At 36.7% G+C, this 13,175-nt stretch overlaps 1 protein-coding gene across 1 annotated transcript; it reads left to right on the top strand.

The window, feature by feature from the left end:
* Positions 1-11,978: 11,978 nt before the first annotated feature.
* On the top strand, positions 11,979-12,920 carry LOC128103049 (olfactory receptor 7G2-like). The gene has a single exon (XM_052727121.1). It carries the CDS (start codon positions 11,982-11,984, stop codon positions 12,918-12,920), a length of 939 nt encoding a protein of 312 aa, XP_052583081.1. The 5' UTR covers positions 11,979-11,981.
* Positions 12,921-13,175: the final 255 nt, after the last annotated feature.

Genomic DNA, 13,175 nt, shown 5'->3' with positions numbered 1-13,175 from the left:
AATACCACATCTAGAAAAAAATGTTATGGGACATTGTCAGGCAATGTACAAGTTGTGCCCATGCAACCACTGGGTCACCACCATCCAAGATACCTATGGAAGTCAGGACCTTATGTGAGGTTCCTGGAGAACACTGACAGTTTGACATCAGTAAAGGAAAACTGAGCCACAGTGAGTGTAAGCACCTCCTTGTAGGTGTAGATACTTTCTTGGTTTGGATAGAGGCTTATCTCACCATATCAGAAACAGCATATGTTGCAGAGGTTACTGTAAGTAAGCTGTTACATAAATTAGTTCCCTATTAGCATCCTATTGGTAATAGGGTCTGAAAATGGCATATTTTTCATAACCCAAATCTCTCTATTACTGGTTTTAGGAATAATATGAAAAATATACTCTGATTATAGACCTAAGAGACTAGAAAAGATAGAAAGATTATCAAAATCCTGAAGGAAACCCTAACCAAATTAACAGTAGAGACGTATGGAGTTTGGATGAGCCTCCTTCCCTTAGACTTCCTACAGGTATGATGTATTTCTTATTCTTGGAGATTTTTCTCCTTGACTTTCTTTTTCCACATAATTCCTCCCCTCCTACCTGGACTACAAGATGTATGTTCAGCTGAAACTTCTTACCATTTCCTTCTCCAATCCCTCCAGACTATGCAACACGTTCTACAGCATGTCCACAAAACTGTGGAATAAACCAAGCCAAGAGACTCAGACCTGACTCCTTACCCCTACAAGGGCAGGGATGCTGCCTGGGTTAGAGACATCATCCAAAGATACTTGAGCCTTGCTGGAGGGGCCATATCCTGTGGTCCTCACCACACCCACCACAGTTAAGTCTGCTAGGATCACTCCCTGGATTCATCACACCCACTTCAAGCAGGCAACAAACATTCCTGACAGGTAGACCATTGCTTGTTCAGAGGATCTTTTAAAGGTTAATTTACCTGGTTCCCAGAGGTGGATCCTGGTCCACAGTTTCTATACAAAACATAAAAATGCCTGAATACAAACAAGCATGGCTTCCCTTTCTATTATGTCCTCTGCCTTAACTATCCAGTTCTAGGACAAAACAATTAGAAATAAAACCTACGAAACTAGGGTGGCATTTACATTATAATATCTGGGTAAAATTAGCTCATATTGTAAATACTACTGATTTCTATCTAAAAGAATTTAAATGCTAAAAAATTAAGCTCTTTTCTTGTTCCTGATTTGTCTGTCCAGGACATTGCTAACATAACCCTTTTTAACCCCCCAACAGACATCCCTAGCCCTATCAGTTATAAAGATTCTTACAATTGAGGAAAGACTCTTTATGACAAAGCACTAGATGCTATAGAACTCCGTATTCCTTACGTTATAGTACATACAAATCACACATGTGCTAATGTATATCTGCCCCCAGAAATGCTCACCCATCTCCATGGTACAAATAAATTGTTTACACATTGAATTCATTTTCTACAGAATAGCCCATATTCTTTTATGTGAAGGAATGCACTTAAAATTCACTTGTCTCATAATACCCTTTGTTGTTTAAGCAGACTTCTTATTTTCTCAAAAATCCAGGAAATCAAAGGCCCTATAAGACACATGTATTGAGGGCAGACCCAACACAAACCCTGACTGGAGACTCTGATAACGTTGCCCTTCTCTTTGTGGTCCAGGATGAGGCCATCACACTCTGCGTACTAGGTCTTCCCCAGTCTGTCTAGACACACTGATGAGCAGCATAGCCCAATGTCCTGTAAAATAGCTAATGGCTTCAATTATACTTCCATGTCTATTTCCTTAAAGAATAGAAAAATATTGACAAATTACTAGGAAACAAAGCCATTATTAATTACCCTCTGTTACTTCATGATTACCAATTTTTACTTGGGTAAAGCAGGTTTTTTCTTTTTTCTTTAATCTGTCTTGCTGTTTTATTCATCCTAAAGTTCCTTTGTGTATGTCAATGTTTACTTATTTTTATTCTCCTCCCCTTTCTAATCATAAGAAAAAGACATTACAGATATCAAGGTCCAAAAATTAAATTCCCAAGACTATGAGATGACAATTAGACTCATTCTTCTAGAGCTAGTAGGGAATGAGTGGGCTACTGAAGTATAGTATGCTATCTTGTGAAAGTATACTTAAGAATACTTTAAAATGCCAAAACTATCTTGGGTAAACTGGTCTCTGGTCATGTAGACCAGCCATAAATTCTTGTACAATCTGTCCATGACTTCAAGATTATGAGAACTGGCTGTCCACTAAATGTTATATCTGAACTTCTGTAAACAGTGCTTTCTTGCTGAAGATTTCAACAGCTGCCTTTATTATGTCATAATTGTGTTTCTTGTTTTTAAAACTCAAACAAATTGGAAGCCACAGCTGTTTCCCACTACTCTGCTTGAGACAACCCTGTCAGTGGTAAATATAGGCTCCATGTGATTTGACTTATTCAGAGATTTTAGGTGTTTTGTTTTGATTTTTTTTTTGGTTGTTCAAGACAATGTTCTGCTGTGTAGTTTTGGTGCCTGTCCTGGATCTCACTCTGTACACCAGGCTGTCCTCAAACTCACAGAGATCTGCCTGGCTCTGCCTCCCAAGTGCTGGGATTAAAGGTGTGTGCCACTGTCACCCAGCAGCTGTTATGTTCTTTAGGTACCCCATAATCACACATAATTACCTTGCAGACAGGATTCTCATTGAAAAATATAAAATCACAAAGCAGGATTCAGTATAAAAATAAACTGAAGCTATCCTGCTGCTTTTAGTCACTAAAATTTTGTTTAAAACTCTTTTTATTAATTAATTAATTTATTTATTTATTTTTCATTTTTTTAATTTAATTTAATTTTACATATCAGCCACGGATACCCTTGTTCTCCCCCCTTGCCCCCCCCCCCCCGCCTTCCCCCCCAACCCACCCCCCCATTCCCATCTCCAGGGCAAAGACTCCCCTGAGGATTGAGTTCAACCTGGTAGATTCAGTCCAGGCAGGTCCAGTCCTCTCCTCCCAGGCTGAGCCAAGTGTTTCTGTATAAGCCCCAGGTTCCAAACAGCCAGCTCATGCACTGAGGACAGGTCCTGGTTCCACTGCCTGGATGCCTCCCAAACAGATCAAGCTAATCAACTGTCTCACTTATCCAGAGGGCCTGATCCAGTTGGGGACCCCTCAGCCATTGGTTCATAGTTCATGTGTTTCCATTCGTTTGGCTATTTGTCCCTGTGTTTTTTCTAACCTTGGTCTCAACAATTCTTACCTTATTTAAAAGAACTTATTTCAGTCATCAATCACCTATTTCAAAAGAAGTGTTTACTTGGACAGTTGCTCCCACCAATTAATTTATTTTTTTATATTTTAACCAACACTACTATTTTACTTTTTGATCATTTTGTAATTGGGTTAAAACCTGACTTCAAGATAGAGAATTACAACTTCAATTTATAGTTTCCTAATGTGAGTGAAAACTTAATCTGAAATTATTTTGATTGGTTTGCAAAAGCTCTTAGAGTACGCTTTTGAACAAAGATTAGTATATCTCTCAATCCTCAACAGAGAAGCTTTTTATTTTGTGAATAGCAATTGGTATCAGACCTAAAAGCTGGCAATGAGCATAAAATAAAAGTTTATGGTGTGCTAGGTTCTAAATGAGACATTTATATCATACCCCTTCCTCCCAAGTCTCAAAGATTAACCCAGAAAAGGGTGTAGAATGAGTATAAGAGTCAGAAATAGTGGATGTCTTCAGGGACATAGTATTTTATGGATGCGACAGTACTGTTGAATGCATGAACTCACAGCTGCTGGGTTGCAGGCACAAGACTTGTAAACCAGCCAAATTCCTAGCACACACTGAGAAGTGGTTCATTTAATCTTATCCCTAGATGAGAATCTATTGACAAATGATGCTTGCAGGCAGGGAAATTACGTTTTCTTCAGGGATGTGGTCCCTTAGAACAATATGTACTCAAGTAGATGGTCTTATGCACATGTTCATGCAGAAAACACTGAGTGGACTCATTTGAATTTTTTTTTAATAAAAGGACAGCATATGCATTTGGGAGTGAAGAGTGGTAGTGGCAATTGGGGGGTAGTTTGGGGAAAAGTATTTTACCAAAACATATTAAATGTATGTGTGAACTTCTCAAACAATAAAAATGTGGGGCAACAGCAAATTGAGTTTTATGCATCTAATATTAAACTAAAAGAATGCATTGTAATTTTGAGTAGAAAATACATTTTTAAAGTGAAATGTGGACCACAAAAGTGGTTCACAGTCAATTATACTTTCTGCCAACCCTGGCAACTTTAGTTTCATCCTCATGATGCACATGGTGGAAGGGGAACAGACATCTGTAGGTTTCCTGTGACTTTCACACATGTGCCACATATGTGGATACTCCTTTCAAACACCCATAATAAAAGTGCAATTAGCATCATCTAGTAAGAATTTGTCACAGATGTTTTATAACTTCTCCAATACTAATATTTATTATTATATATAGGATAGGTTTCAATGATGAAATACAAATCAACTTTCCTGCTATCAATAATCAATATACCTTTGTTCATAATTGTAAAGGACACTGTAATTTTTTTAGAGAAACTGTTCATGACATATATATAGTCAGTAAAACACAGACAACTCCTAGTAATGACAGACACTACAGGGATAAAGTCTCACCAGCATGACTACCTAAGCATGAGCTGAACAAGGACAACAATATATATGATAATGTGGACAGGGGAATGCTCCGAAGACTTCTACACTACACAAAGATGTAGTCAAAACTTTTCTCTGGTCCCACCTGGCCCCATGGTCCTGCAGCCACTTATAAAATAATCATTCAGAGGCTTAATATTATTTACAAACTGTATGGTCTATGGCAGACTTCTTGCTAGCTAGCTTTTATATCTTAAATTAACCCATTTCTATTAATTTATGTTTTGCCATGTTTTCTGTGATTTACCAGTCTGCTGGCATGTTGTTCCTTGGGCAGCAGACTGGCATCTCCCCAGACTCCACCTTTCGCTTTCCTGTTTCTCTCCTTTCCCATCTGCCTCTAAGCTTCCTTGCCATGGGCCAAAGTAGCTTATTTATTAACCAATGGGAACAACATATATTCACAGCATACAGAAAGACATCCTCCAGCACAAAGAACTACAGGCAATTTAGGAATGCAACGAGTAGTATAAATAGTCTTCCCCAGGTAATAGCACAGCAATTGGTTATCCAATACCAAATGGCCAGTTCTGAAAAAAAAATATATGTATGTATATATATACACACACACACACACACGTGTGTGTGTGTGTGTGTGTATTATTCAGACTGAGAAGATTGTATTTAGGGATATGTATATGTATATACATATATGTATATAATATTAATTAATAAAAAGCAAGGCCATGAAGTTAAAAGAGAATATAGAGAGTATAGGGAAAGGATTGGAGGCAGGAGTGGGGTGGAGTAAAATATGTAATAATACTATTTCTCAATGAATTAAATAAATAATAAAAAATGCAGATATCTGGAAAAAAGAAATGTGTGGGAATCGATTTTCAAGTTCCTAGTGGCTTTACCCAGCAGGTATACATAGAGAGAATGATTGGACCTCTGGCCTGAGTGCAGGTGTCTGAGATGGTCTGAAACTGGCTGTGCTGGGGGAAGGTCTTTTGCTCTGCCCCTTGGTGTTTCTATAAATACCTTAGGGCAGAGGCAGTCAGGGCCCATTGGAATAGGCTCCAGGCCCTCTCGAGGCTATCCTGTATTTTCTGTTTATTTCCACACTCTAAATCCTTCTATCTAATATTTCCTGCTGCTCTTACTCAAGAAAACTCTGGGGAACTGTGGGGTTGGTGGGTAGCTACCCAGCATAAATGATGAAAATTCCCCCAAGGAGTCATTACATCAGTGATGTTGAAATCACATCTATGCTTTCTGTCTGTCCTCAACTGCAGGCCCTCCAGGGATTTTGGGTGAAAGTGAGAGTGAGGTCCTGCCAGTGGAAAAGGGAATGTCCAGTGTTGAAATGGAATATAAATATTAAATAGGAGGACAGTGGGTTTTATCATCGAGAGAAAAGAAAAATGGACTGGAAGGATGCCTGATGTTGTAGCACAAAAGTCTCCTCTATCAAGATTTCTATCTTTCTATCCTTATCTCAATTTGTGTCTATGAAAAATAAGTAAGGTAGAGTGTAGCATTATAGTGCAGGAAAAACTTAAGTGTGTAAAGTAGTGTAGAAAAATTTACTTAAGTTAGGCAACTAGACAGAGAAACTAAGTCTTCAAACTAACTTTGGGGGCTACGAATGCAAACTGGGAATAATCTATCTTCTTTGAGTTTAATGGGTAGAAAAAATCTCTTTTTTGAATTTAGTGGGCAGGAAAAAAAGATTCCTATGGAAGATTTTTGGCCTGGGGACAGCTAAAATACTAAGTCCAAGCGGCAGGAGAAAGTGATTCTCCCTGAGACAAAAAAATGTGGGTGTAAGAAGCCAAAGTTCAGAAATTTTGGAAAAAGTTGGTCTTTCTCTCTTGGAAAAAATCTTTCTGTTAAACTAAAATCATTTCTTGAAAAGTCTGGTAAAATCTCTCTATAAAAAGCCTTAATCTTTCTCAAACTAAAAGCTCTCTTAAACTTAAGCTAAAGACATTCAGAACTCTCTCTCTCTCAGAAGATTGATGTTATGTTTTGTTGGTAAGAAATGCAAATGGTGTACTAAAAGATTACTTTAAAGTATAAAGAATTTTATTAAGAAACTGCTTTTGGATGTTTTGCTAAAAGTTTTCAAAGTGTTAATGGTTAGATTGAGAATATTGCTTTATAATATGGATTTGGAGGAATTACAATTGCATAAGTTTGGGTTTTTTAAATAGGCTTGACATTTTGTTTAAAAGAATTTAAAAAGAAAAGGAGGAGTTATGAGCAAATTAAGGTTGTATGTATGTTTGCAGAAATTATGTTTAACCTATTGATATTCATGCACCCTGATTTTGTGAAGTTAAGGAAATATTTAAGTTTGATGTGAATACATCAGAAGTTTTCCCTATGTTCTGTTAGCAAGAAAATTCAAATGGTTCTATTAAGCATTAGAGTTGTAAGACTGAGAAAATTATAACTATGTATGGCATCACATATATGTTAATTTAAATGGTTCTGTTTAGAGTTCCCTTTGAGATGTAAGATTGAGAGAATTGTAACTATGTATAGCAATATTTATGTTAATCTGTTAATGGTAATGATGAAATAAGGGATTCTTTAAGTTTGCTATTGCATTCAGAGTATTTGGTTTAGAAAGGGCTGGATGCAGCTAAAGACTTCTGTAGTGACTTTGGACCTAATCCAAATAAGAAATGCCATCTTTATCATTCTCTACTCCTATACTGGGAGGTGTAACAGCTATGAAGATTGCTGTGAATGCTTAATAATGAGTTATTTTTTATATATTAAGAAAGGGGGACCTGTAGGAGCCCATTTTCAGGTTCCTAGTGGCTTTACATGGGCCTGAGTGCAGGTGTCTGACATGGTCTGCACTTGGCTGTGCTGGGGGGAGGTCTTTTGCTCCATCACTTGGTGTTTCTATAAATACCTTAGGGCAGAGACAGTCAGGGCCCATTGGAATAGGTTCCAGGCTCTCTCAAAGCTATCCTGTACTTTCTATCTGTTAATCTCCACTCTAAATCCTTCTATCTAATATTTCCTGCTGCTCTTACTCAAGAAAACTCTGGGGAACTGTGGGGTTGGTGGGTAGCTGCCCTGCATAAATGATGAAAATTCTCCCAAGGAGTCATTACATCAGTGATGATGAAATCACATCTATGCTTTCTGTCTGTCCTCAATGGCAGGCCCTCCAGGGATCTTAATAATAGTGTCATAGCTACTCTAATGAGGACCTTTGGATATTGAACCCTTAGAGAGACAGAGAGAGTCTGTGAATATCTTATTCAATAGATCTGCCTACTTCAGGAAGAAAAATCTCTCCCTCCTTCTATAGAAGATATGGCCTGACCAGTCAATATTCACTCACTCTATCCATTTTTCACACATAGGAATTTTTTTTATCTTCCAGAACTAGGTACGTCCTTAATTGTCATTTCTCATCACATTAAGTGTAGTTAATGTTTTGATCAGGTATGATTCATATATCTAACTCATTAATGGATCAATACTTGTTATTTCTGATATGTTTCTTTATAGATATAGTTGCAAATAATATAAAGTTCCATGTCTTTTAAAGTTCAGATGTATGAGCAATGTTCCATAAGGCATTTAGCATTATGTCGCTTCATTGATTTTCATAATTCTCATGCTGCATGTGTTCTCTGTTTAATTTTCCAACTTCTACTGCATATAATTCTTTCTGGTAAAATTTTAGAGCCCTCGTAAGGGTTTATGGCTTAGAAATCCAGAATAAAATGGCAAAAATGGGACTATGTTTTGATTTCTGTGATGAGTGCTTTTATTCTGTTTACTTCTAGTGGCAAAACAGTCTCTTGGTGTTCATTGAGATATATAAAATATTAACATTAAATTGAAAAATATTGAAATACAATTGAATATTTGTTTATATCCAGTGTGAATGGTATGATAGAAACGGATGATAGGAGGAGTACTGTGAGTAGGCTATTTAAACACACACAGTCAGCTCTTTTCTGCTGTGCAAACACAGCACCCAAATCTCACTGCTTGAAAAATCCTGTGTTCTCATTTGTATCATACTAAGTCTCTGAGTTCCATATTACATCAATTAATAAATAACGGCTTAGATACTTACATTAATCCCACAGTAGCTCCACAAGGACATAAGTAGAATCCTGATTGTCTTATATATGTCACATAGGAAAGTTATCTACTGGAATTTTATATCCTGAGCACCAACACAATTCATACATGTCTAAATGTTCTCTTGTATAAACAGTGTGATAGTGAAAAATTAGAAGTCTCAATTAGACACCATCTTTCCACATCTAAATGGAAATCCAATATTTGGTGACCGTTTCTTAGAAATATCATAATTTTATTCTCAAATTTTCTCTTTGTGTACTCTGTGGGAAACTTCTGATTGAAAAGTTGAATTTTCATTTCATTCATTTTAGCACTTAGAAAAAATGTATGAATGAGTTTATGTCTAAAAAAGTCTTTCACTGATAAGAAAAATTGGAAATATTTTAAAAAAAGAAGAGATATCATTTCTGCTGGTGGGAAGTTAAGCTAGGACACTCACTATGAAGTCAATTATGCAGGTTTTTCACAAATCTGAAAATAGAACTGCCATATGAAACCCACCAATTTACACAGGCCAGGGCATATAGCTAAGTATCTATATATCCTGTCCACAGAGTATTTTGTATTCATGTTCATTGCTGATATATTTATAGTAGAAGAGAAAAGATAAATGGACAATGAAAATATGGTACATATTAACAATGAACTTTATTCACTGTGATGAAAAAGGCAATTATAAAATTTGTGAATGAATGAATAGATCATGTGAAATGAGATAACAAAGCTGAAAAGATACATATAATATAGTCTGTCTTGCATGCTGTTACTAATTTTAATCTGTATCTCTCCCTTTCTCCCTCTGTTCCTATGTGAGTGTGTGTGTGTGTGTGTGTGTGTGTGTGTGTGTGTGTGTGTGTGTGTATACAGGTGTAATATGGGGACATGCTATAAAGGCAGAAGGAAGCAAGAGAATGCGGATGTTATGAGGAAGTGGAGAGGCAAGATATGAACAAAAAAAGGACTATAGGGGGTGAAATGAAATACAGGGTCTGAATTATTTATAAAAATGTGGTGTTCAAATCTATCACTTTGGATGGTATTTATAGATATAAAAAAGTTTCCCCATCCCCATCGCACTTGCCCATCCCTACCACACTTTTTAAAAGTTCTCTTCAATGGATTTGTGTCTAGTCTGCTACCTTTTTAGGGGGAATAGGAGTTGTCACAGAAGCCTTACATGTCCCTGCTTTTCAACTGTGCCTCTGCAGTCATCAATATCACAGATAAAGTAGCCTCCTAGCTCAGCCACAGCCACATGTTTTCTGGCTATAGCACAGACCACAAACTTGGCCTCTTGCTGGAGTAGGACCACAGACCTCAGAAACAAATGGATCATGGACATCAACATGGCCTCAGGTGGCAGCACAGGCCACTTCCATCAATATGGCTTCTGGCTGCCTGGCAGGGTTATGGAAAGGGCAGGACTGTGTTCTATTTAAAGGGCAGGCCACTGAGTTTGAGAGAATACATAGATAACACAAATTGGACTTGTATTTTTTCTTAATATTTTTATCTCATTTTTATTTTTACTTTTTTTAGGAGGGTCATAAAAGTGGAGGGGGAGACATAGAAGGACTGGAAAATAAGTGTGATTGGGGTGCATGATGTGAAAATTCCCAGAGAATAAATAAAAATGTTAGTTGAAAAAAAATTTTCAAGACCATGATATTATTTTGTTCCTTTTTGCTTCTTTAATTAATGAAAGATTGTTTTGTAGTGGAAAAATAAGTTACACTCAAATGACAAATAAAAAAGAAAGTGGGATCTATTGTTTTTTATATATTATTCAAGTGTTCTTAAAATGTATTTCACTATAGGTTATGTTTTGTAGATCCCTAGGGATCAGAAATGACATAATTTCAATTATTTCATTGTGATAATAATTTTGTGGCTACTAGAATAAAAGGAATTTGCACTTTAAAAAACATAAACTCTCCATTACAAAATAATCCATTTACAAAAAAAGACCTCTTCTTAATGAAAATATGTGTAGACTTTATTTAAAATTGTATTTAAACAAAAAGATGCTGAAAAAGAAGGAAAAGATGGTGGGGGAATGTTATTGCAGAGGAAAATAATTATGCCTTTATGTTTTTAACATGGGAATGGTAAAGATTTTCATTTATTATCTATTTCCTCAAAAATCAACATATATTAAGCCTCCAATATGACTTACAAAGTAAAGTCTCTTGTTGTTCAGGTTGATATCCTGACTCCTAACTCAAAGTTCACGAGGCAAAAGGAGAGACTTGATGCCTATAAGTTCCATTCTGACCTCTACATGTATGTCAATGTGCAAGAACTTCCCCTTCCAAATATAAAAAAGTGAAAAAATCAGCATGTAGTAAAACCAAGTACATGAAATTTTAAGTATTATCTACTAGTCTATGTCTTAAATGAGTCTGAAGAATATGCATGGGTTTAGAGTAAAATTTTTATTTCTAACCTATGGTGGTATTTTATTTGTATTGAAATGTGATTTTAATTGTCTGTTAATAAATAAAGTTGCCCGGGGGTCAGAGCTATTAGAGCCATAGTAAGAACGTGGCGGTGGTAGTGCACGCCTTTAATCTCAGCACTTGGTAGACAGAGCTAGATAGATCTCTGTGTGTAAAAGAATACAGTCAACATTGGAGACACACGCCTTTAATCTCAATACCAACCACAGAAGACCTGGAAGTCTCTACAGACAGGCAATGACGAGGTAGTCATGTGTTTAGATTTACAACCAATGAGAAGAAAAAACAGTTAGTCTATATAAAGTCATACATACAAAAAGTAGGTCCTTTTTGGAGAGTTCTCTTGGTTGAAGTAGGAAGGGTAAGGCTCTTAGTTTTGACCTCTTGGCTTTTTTTTTTTTTTTTTTTTTTTTTGAATTGGCTTTGAGACAGGCAATGACGAGGCAGTCATGTGTTTAGATTTACAACCAATGAGAAGACAAAACAGCTAGACTATATAAAGACATACACACAAAAAGTAGGTCCTTTTCGGAGAACTCTCTTGGCTGAAGCAGGAAGGGTAAGGCTCTTAGTTCTGACCTCTTGGCTTTCTTCTCTGAATCGGCTCTGTGTTTCTTATTTAATAAGACGGTTGGTTACATCTACACTAACCTGTCCCCAAGTGATGCTGAAGCATGGTATCCCTACATTTTATTTCACTTTGTGTTTCTATTAGGTTGATCAGTAACATGGAAGCTAGAAACCAAACAGGCATCTTCTACTTTTTTCTACTGGAACTAACTCATGATACTACAATGGAGCCCCTCATCTTTGGCCTCTTCCTGTTTACATACCTGGTCACCATTCTGGGAAATCTGCTCATCATTCTTGCTGTCAGCTGTGACTCTCATCTACAAACACCCATGTACCTCTTTCTCTCCAAACTTTCATTTACTGACATCTGCCTAAGTACAACCACAGTCCCAAATATGCTGAAGAACATCCACACACAGGATCAGAGCATCAGCTACACAGGCTGCCTCACTCAGGCCTGCTTTGTTTTAAATTTTGCTGTTTTAGAAAGTTGTGTCCTTGCTGCAATGGCTTATGACCGCTATGCAGCTATTTGCCATCCCTTGAATTACACAGTAATTATGAACCCAAGCTTCTGTGCTATGCTAATTCTATTGTCCCTCATAATTAGCATTGTGAACAGCTTATTACAGTGTCTGATGGTATTGAGGGTCTCATTTTGCACAAACTTTGAGCTTCCTCTATTCTTCTGTGAACTTGCTCAGGTCATCAAGCTTGCCTGTTCTGATACCCTCATCAATTACATCCTGATATATCTTGCAACATTTATATTTGGTGGCATTCCAATCTCTGGAATCATTTTCTCTTATACTCGAATTGTCTCTTCAATTTTGAGGATATCTTCAATGAAAGGAAGATATAAAGCCTTTTCCACTTGTGCGTCTCACTTTTTAGTTGTATCTTTATTCTATGGTGCAGCAGTAGGGGTTTACATCAGCTCTGCAATTACTGTTTCACCTCAGATAACTACAGTGTCATATATGATGTACACAGTCCTCCCGCAAATGTTGAACCCCTTTATTTATAGTCTAAGAAATAGGGACATGAAGAAAGCCTTGGGGAAACTTATGACAAAGGTATGTTGCCTTCAGTGATATGTTAATTGATTTTGGCTTGAGTTATTCATAGGTTACACCAAAAAAGAATTTTTGGTGACTCAGAATATCTGAATGTTGTTGTGATCTTTTATATGCCACACTGACAAAATAATCTATGCATATATTTTCTTTGGTTTGTTATTTTTCTATTTTTTGGATCTTGATACAGTTTTGACAAGTTGTATTCAAAATATAGATGGGATATCTTTTCTCATGCCAAATATCAGAAACAGGTAAACAGCTTCTCATTTT

This window comes from Peromyscus californicus, unplaced genomic scaffold (genome assembly GCF_007827085.1).
Source record: "Peromyscus californicus insignis strain IS unplaced genomic scaffold, ASM782708v3 Scaffold_11__1_contigs__length_118956290, whole genome shotgun sequence".
NCBI lineage: Eukaryota > Metazoa > Chordata > Mammalia > Rodentia > Cricetidae > Peromyscus > Peromyscus californicus.
The sequence above is the reverse complement of the archived record's forward strand: the minus strand, read 5'-3'. Positions and strand labels throughout refer to the sequence as shown.

Coding starts and splice junctions, on each gene's coding strand:
- LOC128103049 (XM_052727121.1), top strand. CDS start 11,982: ATGGAAGCTAGAAACCAAACAGGCATCTTCTACTTTTTTCTACTGGAA.